At 34.0% G+C, this 23,787-nt stretch overlaps 2 protein-coding genes across 3 annotated transcripts; both read right to left on the bottom strand.

Annotated features, from left to right (window-relative positions):
• Positions 1-414: 414 nt before the first annotated feature.
• LOC110262736 (protein PHLOEM PROTEIN 2-LIKE A10-like) lies at positions 415-1,033 on the bottom strand. The gene is made up of 2 exons (XM_088486753.1): positions 755-1,033; positions 415-711 (listed from the first exon to the last, which is right to left on the bottom strand). Exons 1-2 carry the CDS (start codon positions 1,025-1,027, stop codon positions 415-417), a joined length of 570 nt encoding a protein of 189 aa, XP_088342879.1. The 5' UTR covers positions 1,028-1,033.
• Positions 1,034-12,809: 11,776 nt separating this feature from the next.
• Positions 12,810-18,296, bottom strand: LOC107642827 (V-type proton ATPase subunit H). Of its 2 annotated transcripts, XM_088486514.1 has the most exons (12): positions 18,260-18,296; positions 18,127-18,190; positions 17,904-18,029; positions 17,582-17,684; positions 17,434-17,504; positions 16,712-16,779; positions 16,494-16,608; positions 15,892-16,053; positions 15,474-15,599; positions 15,158-15,283; positions 14,444-14,623; positions 12,810-13,394 (listed from the first exon to the last, which is right to left on the bottom strand). In XM_088486514.1, the coding sequence occupies exons 2-12, from the start codon at positions 18,154-18,156 to the stop codon at positions 13,146-13,148; spliced, it is 1,356 nt and encodes a 451-aa protein (XP_088342640.1). In that variant the 5' UTR covers positions 18,157-18,190; positions 18,260-18,296; the 3' UTR covers positions 12,810-13,145. The 2 variants fall into 2 exon arrangements, with proteins under 2 accessions (XP_088342640.1, XP_088342639.1); XM_088486513.1 differs by having other exon boundaries at positions 18,127-18,296.
• Between the last annotated feature and the right edge of the window lie 5,491 nt (positions 18,297-23,787).

Below are 23,787 nucleotides of genomic sequence, written 5' to 3'. Positions count from 1 at the left end.
AACCGTCATTATAATAAATGTAAAATGATATAGATAGTCAATTTTTTCAAGTTGGTACTTAAATTTTTTATGTACTCCTTATGTACTCTTATTAGGAGTGTAAGGAGGTTTCAAAAACTAGTATATTAAACCTTTCTAAAACAATGACTGCACAAAAATAATTTAAACAAAGCTGAGGATCAACACTTCTAATGTAATATTTTGACTAGAGTCTCCATGGCATTATTACAAACAGTCACCTGCATTTTCTTCACTTTAGTTTCATGGTTTGTATTCGTTAACCAAGAGAAAAAATCATCATAAATATTGATATGCATTGTTTTGTCTAACCGTCTTGCTCACACAAATTTGAATGCAATTTTCAATAAACTTCACCCACTTATCACCACAAACCACATTAATCCAATTCAGAACTTAATCCCAATTAGAGGATGATCTATCAGCACTTAAGACACCATCTTCATTACTCGAATTCAACTCTGCATTGCCTGAGTAGAAACTAAGTACGAGGTTCATAGCAAAGCTTCCAACAACCACAGAGACAAAACCTGACCTAGCTGGCGTTAACATTTTGTCGAGCACTCGGTCCGCAAAAAGCAAAAAGCAACGCGGAACCAGTTTGGTCAGTATTGGAAGGTTTACGGTTTCATAGTCTCGCGAAACTCTCTTGATGACAATGCGCATGACGGTGGCGAGAGAATTAGCAAAGTGCTGACAGCGCGCCATTTTGAAAATCTGTTTCAAAAAGTTGGTGGGAGTCGGATTGCAAGACGTCCTTGAAATCTCCAGAAATGACCACAAGGGTTTCTGCAGATTCCGAAATGGCTTCCGCAACGAAAAGTAGCGTGCCAAGAAGTTTGGAGACTCTCATCCTCTTACGCGTTGCTATGGGCGCGTGATAAAGCCTATAAGCACCGTAACCCGCCAAGGCCACGGCACCCAGGATGAAAACCCACTTCGTCCTCTTAAGGACATAATCAAAACCCAACACTTGCAACTCCTTTAACTCCCAAATTATCAATAACATCTTCCAGCTCAATATCTATATGCAAAGAAGGGATAGAGGTTGGAGGGATAAGATCATGAGGTTAAGAAATTCCCATTCTATTTTCCGTTGAAGCTATAATTTTGTTTTTTTCTCTTTCGTGGAAGTAATAACCCTATCCGTCCCTTTCATTTCTGCTGCATCAACCCCAATGCAAATAGTCAAATACTATAGCCTCAGCCTCACATCAATAACTAGAAGTCTGGAATACATTTTTTTTTTCTTTTTGAACTACATGTTTTATGGGCTTAGGCTTAGTAGTTGTACTTTGTGTACTCGTCAACACTTCACACACTCCTTCTGTTGTTCATCTGTTTTATATTAGTCTATAGTTGTTAAAAAATATACCTGCATTAGTAGTTATTAGCATTTTTTTTATTATTTCATTGTATTTATTTAATTTTTAATTTATTTAAATATTTGATAATTTATTTTAAATAATAAATTTTTATTATTTAAAAAAAATTATGTACTCTTTATGTATTCTTATTATAATTAATTACTATTAATATTAAATTAATAAAAAAATAATCTAAATAACACACATATCTTTAAGCTTAAATTTTTAATTTTATAGATCAAAAATTAATTTATCACAATATATATACAAAATATAATTCAAACTATTCTTACTTTAAGTAAGTTAGTGAACTAATTACTAAAATAATCTAAATTAATTAAATAAATAATAATTATAAATAAAATAATATAAATTATTTTAAATTAATTTTTATTATCTTTCAAACTTCTATTAATGAAAATTTGAATATGACATATTATTATTTTATTTTTCATATTAAAGTACACGCTACACGTTGGTTTTGACAAGTGAATGCTTTGTGTGGAATGATCACCAGGGGTCAATTGAGTATATAAGCCAGCTTTGGACCGTTGAATAAAGACTATTCAACAGTGTTCTTAGATAAAAAGTGTTTTTAAAAATGACATGCACTACTCAAATAATTTTTAGATTCTAAAACGTTTATATAAATTAAAAATATTAAATGAAATTAGTTTTAATGCACCAATAATTTAAAAAAATGTATATAATAAATTAATTAAATTTATGAATTTAAATATTTTTAAAATAATAAATTATATTTTTAACGATGTGCTACATAATTGAGCATTTGTGTAAAATTATTTTACATTTTCATAACATAAAAATTAAATTTATATTAAATTACAAGTTACAAAGTGTGTTTTTATAAAATTTCTTAGTCATATTTATTCTTTCTCTGTCACTATTTTATTAATATGTATTTTTTATTTTTTTCAACTATAGTATTAAATAAAGTATAATTCATAAAAACATTATTATGAGATAAATTTATAAACTAAAATTATTCGTAAACAAATAAATAAAATTTTAAAAGCAAACAATTATAGGTTAGGTTTGAAAATCTATTTATCTACTATCTAGATATCAAGTGGAGGGAAAAGAAGGGTTTGGAGGAAAATTAACCCTTAAAGTGTAGTGTAGATGTAGACTATATATGGTAAGCCAGTATACAACAGAGATTTTTTTTTTTTTTTTATTATCTAAATAGACGGTAGGAGAAAGAATATATAGATATAAATAGACTTGTAAGGATTTTATAAAATTATTTTATTTTTGAGCATTTATACTCTTAAGTTATGTGCTAATCTATTCTATCACTCAAACTAGTATTTTCTTTTTAGCCACAAAAAAAAAAAACTACTATTTTTTTTTTTTGGTCCGAATCAGCTATCTTTTATGTGTAAATATCACAAATGCTGAAATGGTGCAATGCATGAAACATTTAATTACATGTAAATATATGTAAGAACTATATGTCAACGAGCTATTAATAATTTAATATACCGCATTTTACCAAATGGATTATACATTTTTCTTCATAGTTAAGCTCATCAATTAGATTATTGTCGCTGCGGTCTATTCCGTTTTGCCAAACAAACAAAAAATATTGACTTTTGTGGCTGTTGATAAGTAAACATGATTTTTTTATTTAAATTAAATAAATATAAAAATTATGAAAATGTACAAAATATAAAGCAATTACTTAAATGTATGATTTATCATATTTCGAATACTAAAAGAGAAAATAAAAAATAAGCAAATGTCACGTACTAAACATTTGTTATGTGACACAACGACGATTGACGTATCTAAAATGTATCTGGAATACGTGTTAAACGAAAAAATGGGTATTGAATATCTGAGATATGTGTAAAGATTGAACCAGGTCTCAATACGCGTAAATACTTAATAAGGGTCTCAACATCCGAGATATGCTCTGAGGCATATATAAGGCTACAGTAGTCGAGATTTCGTTCATTTGAATAATTTTTAAGAATTTTGTAACTTTATAACAACTTAAGTTCGAGTTCCTGAAGTACATATGAGTATATGACCCCGAATCCCCGATAATATGTTTGCGACAGAGACTTTAACAAATTAAATGCGACTTGGTACATAACTGGAACTTTGGATTTTGAGGTTATTTTTTTTTTCTTTTATTTTCAATAAATAATTAGTTTAGGTGTTTAGGCTTTATTAATTTATTTAATGTGTTAGGTATTTTGATTTCGTTAGTTAGAAGTTTTATATTAACTTAGGTAGGTATAGTAGGTTTTAATATTTTTATAATTAATTTTAACTTAAGTTAAATAAATATAAAAGCTAAACACAAATTAATATATTAGTTAAATCAAATAAATATATTATTTAAATAAAATATTTGTTAGATCAGATGTTTTTTCTAAAACTTAAAGTTACATTCAAGTCATCTAGAATATTATTAGTCAAGTTAGAATGGTGCAACATGAATAATTTATGGGTAAAAAATTCAAATGAGCCAAGGGCTCATCAAAATTACCCATATCCGCCAAATCAAAAATTGAGACAATATTCAACCAGAACGTATTTTTATGTAATTCGAAACAATAGGTTTCGAACTAGATATGTATGTAATTCGAATTGATTGAATTCGAATTACTCCAACTCACTAAACCCACGTAATTCGAATCAATTCGTTTCGAATTACTACAATGCAGAGTCATACGTAATTCGAATCAATAAGATTCGAACTAGCTAAGGGTAAATCGAATGATATCAATTCGAATTACTAAGAAATTTTGACGAATGACGTTTTTCGAGACTAAATGATTCGAATTACTACTCCTTTGTAATTCGAATTGATTGGATTCGAATTATGTTTATATGGTGCGAATCAAGTTGTTTCGAATTAGTGTGGAGTGGAGCTCTATATATATGCAGCGAACTCATGGAGCTGTGAACAAAGAAGTGAGATGACTAGTGAGGATAGTTTTCTAGTGCTAGTACACCATAGAGGATCGGTTAAGAGAAAAACTCGCTCTAGCGTGAAGTTCACTGATAAGGATCCTCTATGTATTGTCATGAGTCCCACCACCAGCTACGATGCTCTCGTTAGCTCCGTGCTTGTCAAGCTTGGTGTGGAAGGAGTGAAAAGAGTTAAGAAGTTTTACTATCGCATTCCAACCACTGTTCTCCATGATACGGTGAAGTATGATTGTTTCACCATTGGGAGTGACGAGGACTTGCAGGTCATGTTTCTTTCTCGTAGGCAGTTTCCCGAGGTGAGGACACCAGAGCTGTTGGCAAAGTTCGCTGACATGGTATCAAGATCGGGTGGGTCGAACCGCAATGCCAACACTATAGCCACGGTGGCCGGTTCAAGCTCGAGACCTGCGGTTGCTTCCTCCTCCATTCCAGTGTATGTGCCAGCGGTCCAGCCTGCCGCCTCCCCATCGTTTGCTGTTGATCTTAGCGGCAATGTTGGAGACCAGGTTGGATATGGGGAACATCTTCCGACCGACGTACGGTGTCCTACACCGGCTGGAGTGGGAGAGGGCTTGTTTGATGAGGCAGATGACGATGATCTCGAGCCGGATCTTATCGCCGATGAAAGCGGCGATGATGTTGGAGCGAGCGATCCGATAAGGGCTACTGGTGGAACTAGTTCTGGCACACAGCAGTATCCACCCCATTTTTCATCTTTGGACCTGGAAGCCATGAGACAGGATGAATATCCTGAGCAGCTTGCTGGATTTGGCGCTCGGGATATGGAAGGGTCCGCCGGTATGACAGAGTTTCAGGTTGGCCAACAATTTCAGGACAAAGATGAGGCGCTGTTGAGTGTGAAGACGTACAGCATCCGCCGAGGGGTACAGTACAAGGTAGTCGAGTCTGACTATCGAAGGTACGTGGGAAAGTGTTCAGAGTTTGGGAATGGGTGCACATGGTTGATTCGGTTGAGTCTCCGGCAACGTAAGGGTATCTGGAAAGTCAAGCGGTACAACGGACCGCACACCTGTCTCGCCACCTCCATCTCCAGCGACCATAGGAGTTTGGACTACCATGTGATAGCGACGTTCATTATGCCAATGGTTAGGGCTGACGCATCCGTCAACATCAAGGTGCTTCTGAATGCCACGGCAGCTCACTTTGGATTCAGGCCTACGTATAGGAGGGTGTGGATGGCGAAGCAGAAGGCTGTTGCAATCATCTATGAGGACTGGGATGAGTCGTACAACGAGCTCCCTCGGTGGGTGTTAGGAGTTCAGTTGACGATGCCTGGTACTGTAGCCGTCCTCAAGACTTGCCCTGTTATAGTTGGGGGACAGGAGGACGAGTCTCGGGCTTATTTTCATAGATTGTTTTGGACTTTTCCCCCTTGTATCGAGGCATTTCGTCATTGTAAGCCGTTGGTGAGTATTGACGGCACCCATCTATATGGCAAGTATGGGGGAACGTTGCTTGTGGCAATTGCACAGGACGGGAATTCCAACATACTCCCTGTGGCATTCGCACTGGTTGAGGGTGAGAATGCTGAGTCTTGGTCCTTCTTTCTCACCCACCTCCGTCAGCACGTGACACCTCAGCCGGGATTGTTGGTTATTTCAGATAGGCATAACGGCATCAAGGCAGCACTTGAGGCGTCCGATGGGGGATGGCTACCCCCAGCTGCATACCGGGCATTCTGCATTCGACACGTTGCAGCGAATTTCGCCCTCACCTTCAAGGGCAAAGATGCCCGCAGGCTTCTTGTGAACGCCGCATATGCGAAGACGGAGGTAGAGTTTGATTACTGGTTCGACATTATGCGGTCCGAGAACCCGGCAATGTGTGACTGGGCGAACCGAATTGAGTACTCCTTGTGGACACAGTACTGTGATAAAGGTCGGAGATTCGGGCACATGACGACCAATATTTCTGAGTGTGTGAATTCTATTCTGAAGGGGGTAAGGAACCTCCCCGTGTGCTCGCTGATCAAGGCCACATATGGAAGGCTTGCGGAACTATTTGTCTGTAAGGGTTCGGAGGCCCAGGCTCAGATGGCTACCGGACAACAATTTAGCCAGTACCTGGTCAAGTGTATCGAGGCAAACCTGAAGACGGCCAGGTGCTTCACGGTGACTGTTTATGACAGGGATAACTCGGAGTACACCGTGGCTGAAACGACTCCTACAGGTTCGTTCTCTCTTGGTACGTACAGGGTCTCACTAGGGTCTCAGACTTGTGATTGTGGATACTTCCAGGCACTTCATTACCCGTGTCCTCACGCACTGGCATGCTGTGCGTACTCACGACTAACTTGGCAGCCTTACGTCCACGAAGTTTATCGCATGAGTTCTGTTTTCGGTGTCTATCAGATGGGATTCACACCTCCCATTCCGGAGGGATTCTGGCCCCCATATGCCGGGCCCACCGTTATACCGGATCCGAACATGAGGCGTGCGAGGGAGGGTCGGCCGAGGTCTACTCGTATACGAACCAACATGGATGATGCAAATCCGAACCGCCCAAAGAGATGTGGCCTCTGCAGGCAACCAGGACATACTCGGCGAAGTTGTCCGCAGGCCGGACGACCCACAGTCACGGAGGGTAATAACTAGGAATGTTAGTTTGAATGTTTTTGTTTCTATTTACCACCATCACATGTATGTTATTTAACGGATCAACCAATGATTAGTAATGTTTGTCCGTATGTTTTTATTTCTATTACCATCAGCACATGCATGTTATTTAACTTAGCAACCAATGAACTTCGTGAAACTAAGTAATTTATTCTACAATTCCAAAAAGTTTTTTTTCGTACGATACATATCTTTCAATTGTGGTTCTTGTTATGTATTTACGTTACATAACCAAACTACACCTTATCTCTAGGTGTCTGATAAAACACTAAATAACAAGAAAGTAACTACCGGGTGCACAAATACATAAAGGAAGCCATACATAACATTAATAACCAAGTAAAAATACACAAGCTGACTACATGGCAAGAACAAATACACGTAGAACCCAGAATCATCGGAATAGGTGTGAACCAGTGAAACAACGGCGCGGAACCCGTGTCCTATGTCCTCTCCGGATCAGTGGCTCCTCATCCTCAATCGAGTCGGAATCGTCCTCCGGAACATCCGCTGTAGGCGGCCTAGGGGGAACATGTACTGGTCTGGATGACGACGGACCGGCAACTGAGTGTGACCCCAGAGTATGTGCGGATGTCGGCGTCCCACCCAAGGCAAAAGTCTGCACAGGAGGCACCGTGGTAGGCTCGTTCAGATCTACATCTAAAGGTGCCTGTGTCCCTGTCGTCTGATGCCGCCCTCGTGAAGCATCATCCTCCTGCATGATGGTACGGATATCCTCAAGGAAATGTGGTCCACCGAACTCCGCCACTAAACCGTCACTAGCAATGAAGTCTGGAAACATAGAGTTCGGACTGACCCATGGAGTACTGTCCTGAAGTGCCTGATCATCACCGGGGACACCAACGAAATAATCTCCAAGTGGTCCACATCCAAGCCCAGCGTCAGTGTGCGTCGACGGATCTCCCATACCAGATCCATACCACTCACCATCATGCCCCCCCTGCTGGGGCCTGTCAACCCCGACACCCTCACCTCGTCCAGCTGCATCTCTCACAGGGTGGTGGATATCATCTCTAGCATCAACCCCCCTCCTCCTACGTCCACCACCACGTCGTCTCCCTCGACCCCTACCTGCGTCCTCAACCTCATCCATGGCATCATCGAGCCAGGCATGCTCTCGCTGGCTACGACGTGTGCCGACTCGAGCTCGCCTCTCAACACGACGTCTGTCAGGAACATCGTGGACTAGGTCCATCTCAGGAACTCGGCCTGGACCCCTCTGAGTCGCCTCACCCGGAATAGGAAGACCTCGTGGATCACCCAAGTACATCTCTGGTGACAGGAATCTCTTTCCATGCTGATGCCACCATGTCAAGAACTCATGCGAGGGGCCGGGGTCGGCCACAACGTCGAACTGTAAAATGTGATCCGCACGCTCCTGCCAGTGAAGATGCCAATCAGCTAGCTGCGCCAGAAACCAACGGTCACCTCCTCTCCCGTCCTTCGACATCAAGAAGTCTATGTTCAGGGCGGGGCGCGGTTGGGGCTGTACGCCGCCAAACTGCGGTAGCACTCTATCAACCTGATGCCACTCAACAACCACAAAATATATCAAGGACGTCACACACCGCCATAGCATCGTATGCCGAGGCTCCAATACCTCCGGATGGACAACCTGGATGACGTCGAGTGCGCTATAGGGCATCCATATGAACTGTAAACACCATAAACATTCTATTAAAAGTCACTTTTAAACTTTAAAAACTTAAACATTGACTAGCTACACATACGGCTGATGGTACTTACATCCCGAGGCTGTAACAGGTCGAGCTTCAGGCGAGCCATCTGAACCCTAGGCCCCTTGTTGCTAATCCCAGGATTGTAACCAGACCACCTGCGAAATAAGTAAAGGTTTATAATGCATTCGTGAGTCATACTAAAGTGAATACCATAACGATACGTAATACAAAAAACTAAACGTACCTCGAGGCAAGGGGCCAGCTAAACGCATCATACCGGGAGGGCCTAAAGGAAGGAAACCTCCAAAAGATCCAAGACTGCAGTAACTGTAGCGGCCCAGCTAACTTCACAACATGTCTGTTAGCGACTCTGCACATGCATCGGTACAACCATGCGAGCGCCGCCGACCCCCAACTGTAGCCACCCATCTCCTCGAGTCTAGCAACAAAGGGTAGCCATCTGATGTGTATACGATTGCCGGACTTGTCGGCAAACAGCTGCGTCCCCAACAACATCATGATATAGGCACGGGCAAAGCGCCTAACTGTCTCCTCGTCGGCCCCTGCGGGACACTCTCCAAATGTCTCCTGAAACCATGTACAATTGACTGCGAATTTTTGAACTTGGTTTTCAGGAGGCAGGACACCAAGCAACTCATGGAACCACGTCCAAGCTGGCCTACCACCCTCAATGTATAGGTGGAAGTCTGTCAGGCAACCACTAACGTAATGACCATCCACCGGCAACCCCAGCTGGTATGCGACGTCCTGAAGGGTGATGGCGCACTCTCCAAACGGCATGTGGAAGGTATGCGTCTCTGGACGCCATCTCTCGATGAATGCACTGACTAAAGGCTCGTCTAGTCGGAACCATCTGTCGTTCAACCTCGCTAGATGGTACAAGCCGGCCATCTGAAGATACGGAACGTACCTCTCATCAAGCCGCATCCCCTGCTGCCGCCTAACGCTGGATATGCAACGCTGAGGCTGGACAGAAGATGAACCGCATAATTAGAACATTTTCAGAAACCACTGACATATGCAACTCATATCACAAAGAACAAAAACCACTTCCCCAAACCGCTAACATACGCTAAAACCACTATCCAAAACCATTAAAAAAAACCGACCTCAAAAACGGGTAAAACAAAAACCGGTGACAAAAACCAGTGACAAAAACCGGTGACAAAAACCACTGACAAAAATCGCTTGCCTATACCACTATCATAAACCGCTAGCACTAACATAACCCACTATAAAAAACCATTAACAAAAACCACTGGCCCACACCACTTTACTAAACCACTATACTAAACCACTATCCTAAACCACTAACAACAACATAAACCATCGTCCTAAACCGTTAACAAAAATCACTACCATAAACCCACTATAACATAAACCACTAACATAAAACCACTTTCATAAAACCACTGCCATAAACCCGCTATAACATAAACCACTATCATAAAACCACTTTCATAACATAAAACACTATGAACAGCGCAACATCATAGACCACTAACCTCGTCGTTGATCACCCCGGCGATATGAGCAACTCCATCCAGACGGTAAAGCCTCCCCGGATTGTCTCCCATCGCCTGAATATGCCAATCCGGTGAATCTCGGCCCAAATGTTGGTCGTTTTCTCTGGGATTTGGTGGGGTATGAGAATGGCAAAGTGATTCGAATGAACTTGGTTCGAACCCCTTATATAGGCAAGTTCAATGTAATTCGAAACGAATCAATTCGAATTACTTAGAGTAGCCAAAATCACATAATTCGAATCAATAAGATTCGAACTTCTCTCCCTACTCCTTCTCCTAGTAATTCGAATTAATAGGATTCGAACTTTTCTCTCATAATTCGAGTTAAGTTGACTCGAATTACTTGAAAATTTTCGCTTCTAATTCGAAACGAATTGATTCGAATTACGTGGGTTTAGTGAGTTGGAGTAATTCGAATTCAATCAATTCGAATTACATACATATCTAGTTCGAAACCTATTGTTTCGAATTACATAAAAATACGTTCTGGTTGAATATTGTCTCAATTTTTGATTTGGCGGATATGGGTAATTTTGATGAGCCCTTGGCTCATTTGAGTTTTTTACCCATAATTTATTTTTTAAATTTTGCTTCATTTTTCTTATTTTATTTCATACTATGAATATTAGCAATGAAAATTATGTTTGTATGGAATATAATATTTTATTAACGATATTTATCTACTAAATTTATAATATTTAATAATTATTAAATATAATTAATGATTCAGATAAGCTTAATTTGCAGGAGTAAATATTGTGACCATTAAGAGAACTTGATTATTGTTGCCATGCTGGGTGACTTTGAATCTCCTCCTGTTGGCATCTTATTGCCTTATATAAGGGAGGCGGAATTTGAATATACAGTAGAGTTGAGAGATTTTATGTTTAACAATTCCTCGATTTTTGCATTTGTCGAGCAGTCGAGACATGATACCCACAATTTTCACCTTTTATGGGATGAGATCAACATTACACTTTAAGATGTTGCCTACCATTTTGATCTCCACAATAAAAATGAGCCGATTGGAGATTGTATCAGAGACTTCCAGCAATAACAAAAACGTCCCATGTGAATTGAAATAAAATATTTAAAACATTAAAGACTAAATTAAAATTTTGTTCATATATTAAAATTAAAATAATATTTTACTCTTTTATTTATTATTTTTCATTAATTTATAACTATGATTCATCATAAAATGTAAAATAAAAATGTTATATATACACTAACAATCGATCACCAAACCAAAATTATTGTATTTTCTTAGTTTGCCCTCCTTTTCCTCTAAGAGAGTTTAAATTATGTGGTTGGATTTTGGAGGCTTGTACCAATAACACCTTGATCTTGTGCCTTTGAAAAGACCACACTGGGTTCAAGATTTGACTAAATTCAATTGTAAGTTGTAACATTCCACAAGCCATAAATTCAAATATCCTTAAAGAAAGCGTTATCCACTATTTGAATGATTTGTGCCATCTCTGCCTCTCCGCCTCATATTTATTACTAGCCGCAAAAGATATTTGGAGATCATTTTAATAAAGATATTAAAAATATATTTTTTTAATATTTATGTGTTATGGTATTATTAGATATTTTTATTAAATTGGTTAATAATTTATTTTTTAATAAATCAGAATAAATCGGTTTATAAATCAGAATAAATCGGTTTATTATAACAACAATAAAAGTCACCAAAAAAAAAATTATAGCAACAATAATAAATCTAATTATCCGCACTATAATTATTAGACCCAATTTGATTCGACCGATTTACACAATCTAAATCGAATGATGTTTAAATTTTTTTGATAAAAAGACAAATATATCCCTGATTTTTATTTAAAAAAAAATTATAATTCAGTGGATTATGTAAATTGATCAGTTTGACCGCATCTGATAACAATTGAGTTTATTGTTATTGTTATAAAAAAGTTGATTTTATTCTAATTTATTAAGAAATTTAAAAATAATCGATTTATTAATACGTCCAATAATAATGCGACACTTAAGTGTCTTTACAAAAAAAAAATTTACACGTTTTTATGCTAACATCCTCCAAGATATTTAACTGCTAGCAGGTTACTTTATAGATGTAGCTGAAGATAAGTTTACTATTATTAGAAGATTTTAAATTTTTTATATTTTTAATAAAAAAAATTTTCAATTTATAATCTTAACATATCCTTTTATAACACAAGATAGATAAATCTCTTCCGTTATATCAAGACAATTATGAACAAATTTACAAATTAAAACCCGAGTTGGAGGACAGCATTTATTACCAAGCAAAAGCTTCCTATATATAATAACTTTGAGATTGAATGTCTTCATCAAGTTCTTAGCCCCAAACTCTTAAGTCATTCTCTCCCACAAGAAGCATCATATGACAACTCGATCTTATTTCCTCGTTCAAGATTTTTTTTTTTTTTATTTTCCTATAGTCTTTTTCAATTAGACAGATTAAGGATTAATCCATCGCAAATCGAAACATGCACAGAGCGGAATTCAAACCAGACTAGCAAACTATCTACTAGACCAACTCAATTTGGTTCAAAAAAACACAACAAACTCTTAGCGAGGGATTAACTTCCTTACATTTTCCAAATTAAATGTCAAAATAACAAGGGGTGTCTATTTCCATCGAATTCAATATGTCACTATATCCACAACATAGTACAAATTTACAGAACTCTTTATTGAATAGCCGAATATCAAGGATACGTAATTATGTATTTCTCATGACAACTTTTAACTGCTCTGAAGCTCGAACCTTAGCGGCAACAGAATATAATAAATAAAATGAAGCTGCAAAGAATGAACCTTGTACAGGATAGAACCTTCCAAATCACGAAATAGCAAAAGTTGTGGAATGTAATGCATACACTATTCCACTCCAATGAAATAGAGCTAAGCCTGCAAGAAGCTGGCATACTTTGCACCTAAGAAAAGTCTTTGGATGCAGAGCAGCGCATTCTTAGTAACTTCAGCATTCTCATGATTCATTAGTTTCATTACTCGTTCCTTCGCCTTGAGGTCCGCCACAATGAGACGCCCAGAAGGATGGTGCTGGATGAACTGCGAAAGGTCAAAGCAAGCAACAGCCAAAGTCCTTGGATTGCTACCAGTGTCCAAAATTGTTATTAGAACCCTTATAATCTGCAATTTACAAAGATGAATGAATCACTATGTGTTTTCCACTTTTTTGAAAATATTAATATGCAATGAGATTATGTCATAATTCTTAACTTTTAAAGCATTGCTGAAAGGTAATTGCTATAAAATGCATTGTCCATGTCACTCTTGTGGTAAAAGAGACGTCCGTGTTTGTAATAAAATGATCACGTCTCATAGGATCCATGAAAGTAATTAAGTTTGGAGTAAAAAGATCATAAATCCATTGTCATTATATGTATAGTTTTGAACAAAATGATTTGTTAGCATGTGATGGGAGTACGGATCAAGTCAACAAAAGCATGCATGTCATTTTCAATGTCTGAAGATGTCCTTCCAAAATCCAAAGCATGTTGCAAGATTCTTTTTCAGTTGGACCGCGTGTATACTTGAATTAATTATATACTTGGCACTAAACTTAAAATTAAACAGATTGCGGCAATTGTGTGTCCCATTTACTATTAAATTCCATAACACAAGTGTCAGGACTACACCAAGTCTTAGTTGACCAGGTCATACAGGTGGCCCCATTGTGGCTGGGTTTGACTGGATGAGTGTGAATTTGGTCTAAAACTACAGCTGAACTGGCCAAGAGACTAGTTCATTGGTTTTTCCCGGCTAACCAGGTCAATATGGATCATACAACAACAATCCAAACACAATTATGAAAACCTTCCATCTAATAGCACGCAGCTTAATCAATTACTCTACAATGCTTAGACATGGAAGCTAACCTTCATTCAATTCAAGGTATATCATTGAGTAAATCATCAGGTAGTTTACATGTTGTGTATCCTAATAATAGCAAACTAAAAGAACACATTCGTATGCTAACCAGCCAAGTAGTATTCAGTGATCAGTACTAATGATTTCCACCAAGGTGAATACTAAATCATTGTAGGCAAAGTAATATAATATTATGAAACAATAAAGCAATAAAATATTAAATCCATAAATGAGAGAAATTAATTTCCCTCAATCCAGCATTAGCAATAAGAAATGATGCATGAAAGGAAGAGGAAATGCAGAGATACCTGGAAGTCATTCTCTTCAAAATGGGTAATATTATCTCGCCAAAATATGGGATCTTTGTGCATGGGAGACCAATCCAGATTGCCAAGGAGAACTTCTTGCTTATACACATCAAAAGAACTTAATTTCTTAATGCTATCCTTAAGCCCATCCTCCAGGTAATTCAATCCCTCCAACAAGTCCTATGAAGTAGCAAGAAATGTACGCGCTTCAAAATAAAGATATTTGTTTTTTGGAGAGAGAGAGAGAGAGAGAGTTGATTAACGCCAACTATATCTCAAATCACATTTCCAAAAACGCATTTTGACTCTCAAAATACATTTTCAGAATAAACTGATGTTTGGTTAAAACAACCTTGAAATGCATTCAGGATCTAATTTACCAACTCATCCTCATTGAAATAACAGCCATGTACATAAACAGAATGCATTTTTGCAATAACATCACACATAAAAGCAATTTTACTTAGTATTGTATAGAGAACTAGTGGGATAAGGCTTTGTTGTTGTTGTGTACTTTGAAATTTAATTTTTCCAATACTAATAAATAATTCTAGAATAATTACGCAAAAATGCTCTAATGGAAAAATGTAAATAAAAATGACTTCTGGTGACTGATGTCCACATAACTCATACTAATAGTTAATTCAATTTGCATAAAAATAAATTTACATTAGGAAAAATCAATGTAAGTCCTTCAAACTTTCATGCTCTCACCTCATCACTCCATGCTTGTGCTTTCAAACTCTGAACAACTTGTGGTAGCTGAAGGTCAATCATTTGAGCAGCCAATGTCCCTTTTGATAGCAAGTTCTTAAAGGTAAGGACAACAACTCTAACAACCTGACAAAAACCAACAAAACAAGAAATAAAAATATCAGATCACCTAGGAAAAGTTATAAGCATATGTAATTGCTAGCCTAAAATATAACAAAAAGCTCAAATTAATTCAGCTAACACTAGAAGGTATAACTTTTTTGCAAGGGAAAAAGAAGAAGAGATGAATTGTATAACCTAAAGGAATCAACAATACCTTCTCTTTTGTAGAACTCTTAACAACATCAACAAGAGAAGGAAGGGTTCTTGAGGTAGTCAAGTATTCAATTGCCGGTTCATAGTAGGATAAGAGCCATACACAGAGACATGTTTCATAAAGAAGCTGTTACAGAGAGAATTGTCAATTAATTCCCTAAATGAGTGCCATCAATTCTAAGTTCTAACACTAGCCTAATTGTGGCTTGAATATTTCATTGAGATCCCAAGTCCAAAAAAGAAAAAAAAATCTTGGAATCACCACATCATCCTACACAACAAGCATATTTAGCCACTGCAATGCAAGCTACAGGATTTCCAGCTAGCATTTCAGTTATAAAAGGATGAATCACACCTGCCTAGCTAACTATTGGCAGAAATCATGTGGATCAGTTCTCAAAGATATATTTCAACTTTACCTGAATAGACTGTTGGGTGGATGCAGGAGAAATCAAAGGTACAAGCAACTTGATTCCGTCTGCTTGAACAAAGGAAGACCTAACCACATGTTCCTTAAGTAGAGTTGCCAGGCAATTGATGGCAGTTGGAACACCCCGTGTAGGATGAGAAGGCTTCTTCAACTACAAATGATAATTATATGATCAGGTGAAAATGAATATGTAGAATGAGTCCATTGACTATCTTATGAATTTTAATATAAGTGCTTTTTAAGTCATTCAAGCTTTCCCAACTGCCTAGTGATCTGAGTGTACATGTTATGAATTTGGATCCTCTAAAGTGAGGAAGTTGGTAAAGTGGTAAAAGTGAAGGGTTAATCACCGTTAATTTTGTAACTTTCATGAAATTTGTTCCCCACTATCTTAATTTAAGAGTGATTAACTCCTCATTTTACCAACTTCCTCACTTTAGAGGATCTTGATCCCATGTTATACCATCTGGTTGGAGACTTAGTGCAGTTCTGCAGTCCAAAATTATAACCTATCACATCTAAAATGGACCAATTATCCATTATCTATTACACCATGATTATTAAGTCATGATCGATCCAGATATCACATACCTGTTCGCAAAGCCATTTTACCAATCCTCCTAGAACATCTTCAATCGTGGTAAATGCTTTCTTTGAGTTTGATTCTGAATTTACAACACCGCCATTCTGATTTTTGGGCCTGGCACTGTAATTATATGATAATAAGAAATTGAAAATCTGAAAATAATATACTTGTGGGCCTTATTTTTTAATTAACACGAGGGAATGACTGTGTCAGTTTGTGTTACCTAACTATTAAAGCAAGGATCTTACAACTTTTCTCTTGTATGAACCAATTTCCTCTCCAAAGCAACCTGAAATACAGGCAAAAGATAGATAACTATCACGTGGCATTAGCTTCATGACAGGTATATCCATGCATATATATATATATATATCCTTGATTTTTATAAATAAATACTTAAATAGAAAACACACATGCAAGAATAACCATGGTTACAGAAAAAGACTGACTATCTTTTGTGTGAAAAGGAGAACAGCTACTATAAACTATTAAGTTGCCAATTGTGAAGCAGTCTTCCTACATGCACTAATGCACATATCCTATATAGACAAATATGAAATATCTATATCTGCTTTGCAGCAGTTTTCAGCTGATATTAATGACTCTTAAAAAGTTTATATGCATAAGAATAAATATCATGAAAATCAGAGTATGATCATTAATGGCTGGTGGAAGATGTGGAACCCTTGTAAAAGAAATTTCTCAAAAGAAAAAAGGAAGGGAAAAAGCTTAAAGTAATGGTGATGTTTTATGTATACAATATACTCTGATAGAAGCCAATATGCCAAATGCTGAAATACTTCAACAACTTCACAAAGAGTCAAGAAATATAACAGTTAAATACTTAAATGAGTGCAGAGCAAGAGAACTGGGCTTCCATAATCGTGACATAGAGGTTAATGATTAAGATGTAGAGTAAGTAAATATTCAAGTAAATACTCAACTTAAGAAAGGTTCATAAGTGTCTTCATCTGCAAGGGTCTTGTCATGAAACAGTCTTGCTCTTTTAGGATTGGCTGCAAAAGAGCACAACTTAAAGCACACACCACAAGTAATACAGATCGAAACAACAACCCAGTTTCCTTCGAATTACCTGTGAGCATCTCATCTATCAAAGCTAGAACATATTCTACAGTCTCTTCTTTGAAAATATCACGCAATACATGAACAAACATGCGAACATAAGCCGGACCATCCTGCCACAACAGAAACAAAATCTCAACACAATTATACATTAAACTCCACAGTCACAAATAGTCAAATACTATCTATTCCACTTGTATTTCAGCAAGGAATTTATGAAGAACATAAATTTAGCACAAAGCCTTAGTATTTTTGAATTTACTGAAAGATTCGTCCCGGACTAGAGAATTTTACATATTGTAATTGAAGAGAGAAGGAAGGAAATGGGTAACCTCATGTAGCAATTGGGCACGGTGGGTTTCAGAACGATGGTCGTAACGGCGTAGGAGCTGAAGGGTTGTACCAGAGATGAGCTTAGTGGACACGTAGGTCTCCCATGGGATGTCCCTCCTCAGAACCTTCCAGAACGCAGTGATTTGATCGGAATCAGCAAAAGAAATAGCTCAATCCAGAATCAGTACAAACGAATCTAATCTAAAAGGAAGAATGGCTAACCTGTTCAGTGGATAATTCGGCGTGCTCCATCTTGCTGGAACTGGAACTGGAACACGAACCCTAGCTGAGAAACAGAGGAGTGAAGTGAGAAAATCGTGACAACGGAGGAACCGGAGAGAGGAGGATCACTCACCCTCTCGTAAAGCTTTAACTGTCATTACTCATTACTTACTCACTTGCCTTCAGTTTTATTGCATTCGGTTTTTTTTTTCCCTCGAGTTTTCTTTTTTTTTTTTTTTTTGACTAAAAGATTTACATAAATTTGGGACAGAGTAAAAATACTGTTTTAGTTATTAACATCTGAGTTAAATTTTAATTTAGTTATTAATATTATTCTATTTTAGTTTTAAATTTTTTTAAATAATTTAATATTATTTTACTATTAAATTTGACATGAATAATTAATATATTGAAATAATAATGTTCAATTTTAATGAAATTGATCATCCAACAATCACCAATATAAAGATTTTTTTATATTTTAAAACATTGATAATTAATTATTAGGGTTTGAGGTATTATACGAGAAGGAAATAAAAAAAGAAAGTATTACAAAAAAAATTTTCGTTATATTTTTCTAAGACGTAGAAATAAGAAGATACGAATTAACTAAAAATATTGTCAATGTTTACTTATTAAATTAACAAGTATAATTATCCGTGCCATGCACGTGATAAGATTGAAATTATAATTTTAAATTATTTTTTTAAAATTAATTTGAATTATAAGAATTTTATTAATAAAAAAATAATATGCTATGTATTGTTTTTTTTTTAATTTAGTGTTAATTAGATTAACTCTAAAATAGTTATTAATCGATTTTAATAATCTACTTTTTTCAATAAATCAAACATATATACTGAATGTAATGTGATTATAAATAATATAGTAATAGTTAAATCCACCAATAAATATATTAGTTATTATCACACTATAAAACAAATTAAATATAAAGGCTATTAGCATTTATAAATCTATAAAATCGCACTTTCTTTGTTCGTGTGCAAGGGTTTACTTATCAAATAAACTTAAAATATAAACAAAAAATATTTATAAATTGGACCTAGTATCACTTGAAAGAATAATGAAAAATAACCAACTTATCTTATCATCCATGAGAACCATTTCTATGTAAGTCGTCTTGTTCTTGTCAAATTTGGATGAGACTTTCTATAACCTTATATATTAATTTTGTTAAATATATATATATATATATATTACGGTAGTTTTTCTTAATATATATACATATACATAAATAAAAAAATATATGAATTATATTTTATTAAACTCTATGTTACCGGTTATTAAAAACTAGGGGTGCACAGACCCGGCCCGACCCGAAGGCCCGGCCCGGTCCCGAACACTTTTGGGGCTAATTTGGTGTGATTTCATCGGGTTTAGGGCCGGGTAAGGGTCTCAAAAATAGACCCGGTCATTATTTCGGGTCGGGTCCGGGCCATAGCTCGGGTCACCCGAAGTCGGCCCGGTGACCCGGTTACCATACACAATTAATATTTTGTGTTATTAGTGATGGATCATGACTATTCTTATGTGAAATTTAAGTATTGTAAATCTTAATATTTTGTGTTATTAGTCATTATAAAACTATAAGTTAATGTTTTATGTTTAGAATGCATAAGACTTTAGACTAATGCATAATATTGTGTTATTTGTATTGATTTAAATATTTGGTATTATTAGACAATATTAGTATTGATTGTGGTTATACTTTAGTATTGATTGTGGTTATGCTTTAATTTTGAAGAATGGTTGGTTCTTGTTATATTTTTCTAAGTGAATTTTACCATGTTAAATAATGGTTGGAGTCTTAGAAATTTGGATATTTTTACACGCTACTATGCTAGCTTACAAGAAGGTATCAACGTAATGTAATGTTAACGGCCCGGTTTTCACCCGGTTTTCACCCGGTTTTTATCCGGTATAATTGTGGCCCGAAAGTGTATTGGTTTCATCGGGTCTAGGGCCGGGTTCGGGTCTAATAAATAGATCCGGTGTATATTTCGGGCCGGGTCTGGGTCACATCAAACCCGGCTTCACCCGGCCCATGTGCACCCCTATTAAAAACATTAAAATATATGAACAAAATATATTTATAAAATAGACCTAACATCACTTGAAAGAATCATGAAAAATAATCAACTTACCTTATGAGAACCATTTCTATGTAAGTCGTCTTCTTCTTGTCAAATTTGTATAGAACTTTCCATAACCTTTTATATATATATTTATTTATTTATTTATTTATTTATTTATTTCGGTAGTTTTTCTTAATATATATACATATACATAAATAATTCTATACATATACATAAATAAAAAAATATGTGAATTATATTTTGTTAAACTCTATGTTACCGGTTATTAAAAACATCTAAATTACATATATTAATTATTTTTTGTTATAATTATTTCGTTTTATATATATATAATTATTTTTTATATCTATATATATTCCTCAATTCCGACTCCATTCATACGCATATTAACAATTTGTTTCTAATAGTGATGTTTTCATTTTTTTTCACGTATCTTTCTTTTTTTTTAAATAGTGATGTTTTAATTTTTTTTAAATATATTTTTCTTAATAATTACATTACTAATCTGAAATATAAAATGAGAAAGAAAATAAACTTAAAAATAAAAAAAATTATATTAAAAAATATAAAAATAATATATTCAAAAAGAATAGTCGTAATATATAAATTGAGTCAACAATTTAAATTTCTTCTAAAACTAATTTAATCAAATACCAATATTAGAAATAAATTACTTAAATGATATTTAATCTATTCTAGTCCTTAGACACGTATAGATTAGAGTCATTCTCGTAACGACAACGAACTGAAACAACGTCGTAAGTTCAAACATTTAGAATTCGTGCAAATTCAGACCATTCCTTTGTTCTTTGAAAACCTTCTGTATCCCTGATAGAGTTGAATCGAAATTCCTTTTATGAAAAAAGAGTTACGGAGATAGCTTTGATGTGTTGGAGACCAAAATTCGGAAGCCACTATTTATATTTGAGTGTCACACCCATTAAACTCGAAAGACCAAATAAAATAGTATCTCTGGTTTTATTCTCATTTAATTCTAAATCAAAAGTAATAATGACTTATTTAATTCAGCATTTATGATAATAAATGAGATGACCATTATATAAGTCATTTAATATAAAATAGCTTAATTTACGATTATAATTAATATATGTATTGCTCATAAATAGATTAGAAAATAATAATTTCGTAACAAAATAATCATTCAATTTGAATTACAATTAATTGATTGATAGAAATTATAATAAATTGTATGATATTTAAAAAATTAACCAAATCAATTAGTTGATATAATTAATTTATTATAATAAAATAAATTTAATGAGTTAAAAGAAATAAATCGAAAAACACCATCAAAAACATGTTATGACAATTTTATCATTAAGTGCAAAAATTTAATTTTTACATAATAGAATAGATATTTACAGATTATTATATTAATTACAGATTAAAAAAATACACTAAACAAAATAAAAACATCAATGGTAAAATATAACCTAAAAAATCACTTAAATTCAAAAAGAACCTGTGATGAATTATAATAAATCTATATATGAGAAGTAAAAGTAAAATAAACAATTAAAAATAAAGTAAAAAGAACAATTAAAAAATTAAAAGAAGATAGAAAAGATAATATGTGGAGTAGATAAAAAATGTATTGCAATAGAAGATGAATATAATTAATTAATACAAAGGATGAAAGAGAAAAATTAAAATACGATCTTATTAAAAAATTTAAAAAAATTTTTTTAAAAAAGAACCTATTAATCAACTTTTATAAAAATATTACAAAAAAATTTAAATTATCTTTAAATAAAATAATAATACCCTTAAGAATTATTAATCAAAATAAATAAAAAAATTAATATAAAATAAAATCATAGAAAAATATTAGCAAAATTAAGATAAAAAATAAAAATAAAAAATTATAAATATTTTACTTGAAGTATAAAATAGAGAAGAAAAAAGGGATATATAAAATAATAAGATAATAATTTGAATTAATTGAGTTCATTTATTTCATTGTTTTATATATTATTTATTAAATAATTTAATATTTATCTCGATCATATTAAATAATAAATTAGTTATAATTAATTTGGTTTAATGAATCAAACAAAATTGAAAATAATTTGATATTTACTCTAATTAAATTAAATATTTGAAGTTATGATTAATGTAATTTAATGAATCAAATAAAATATTAAATGAAGAAATATTTATCCTAATCAAATAAAATTACATAATTGATTAGTTATAATTAATACAATTGAATGAATCAAACACATTAAATTAAAAAATAATTTAGCTAATTTGTGTCTTAAGGACATATTTTAAAAATATTTATTTTGCAACAATTTTTATAAAAGATTTTTTATAATATTTTTAACTTATGGTTTAAAGGCATAGTTATAATAACCCATTAAAAAGTACTTAATTAGTTAATACAAATAATTAATATAATTGATTTAGTTCAATAAATTAAAAAAATAAATGTGAAAGGAAGAGATAAAGAGAAAGTAAAATTATAAAAATGTATATCCATTAAAAAGTAATAAAAAAAGTCCTTTTTAGTTTTTTATTTATTAATTATTAATTTATTATAATTAATTTCACAACATTTATTACACATTATTCATCTTATAAATTAATACAATCAATTTATTGATATCAATTATTGATAATTAATTATAATTGATATAATTCATTTCGCTATACTTTCTAAATAAATAATGAAAAATGCGCGTTTCAATTTTTTGTTCAAGTAAAATAAAATAAAATATATAAATTGAATAGATATAAATCTGAAAATTATAAATTTTATTAATAACTCAAATAAATTAGTACCATAAAATTAAATTTAATGTCTATTTTAAAAATAATTACTGACCTTTTATTTATTCTTTTAATTATTAATAATTTAAATAAAGGTTTAATTATTCTGTTGGTCCCTATAGTTTCGCGAAATTTTCAATTAGGTCCCTATACTTTTTTTCCTTTTAATTGGGTCCCTATACGTTAATTTTTTTTTCAATTTAGTCCCTATTAACGTTAAACGTCAAAAAAATATTAGTGAATTGTGAAATTACTTTTATACCCTTAGGGACCTAATTGAAAAGAAAAAAATGTAAGGACTTAATTGAAAATTCGGTAAAACTATAAATATTCAATGAAAGATATTCCTATAATCCCTATTCAATGATTCTAAGACATGAAAAATATTCTTATAATCCCTTTTATTTTGTCACTATCATTCTTTTACTTATTTATATACAAATTGTACCAAAAGTACTTTTTTTTTTTTTACTTTCAAAATACCTTATCTTAAGAATCTAAAAAAAATAATGGAATTGGAATTGGAGCTACCAAAAGAAGAATGCACACAAAAGTAATGACAGCATAATAAACTTTACATTAATACTTAAGAGCATACTTACATCTAGTTTGGAATTGGAGGAATACATCCACCAATTGATATTGTATACAAATAAGCAATAATCGATGTAAAATAAAATACTACAATTTTGTGTGCGCCCTTTAGCAAATGGACAAAAGATTATCACTATGAAAATCCATGCTATGCCTA

The sequence above is a fragment of the Arachis ipaensis genome, chromosome B5, assembly GCF_059453495.1.
Source record: "Arachis ipaensis isolate K30076 ecotype BB chromosome B5, ASM5945349v1, whole genome shotgun sequence".
NCBI lineage: Eukaryota > Viridiplantae > Streptophyta > Magnoliopsida > Fabales > Fabaceae > Arachis > Arachis ipaensis.
This window is presented reverse-complemented; position numbering and strand designations above follow the sequence as displayed.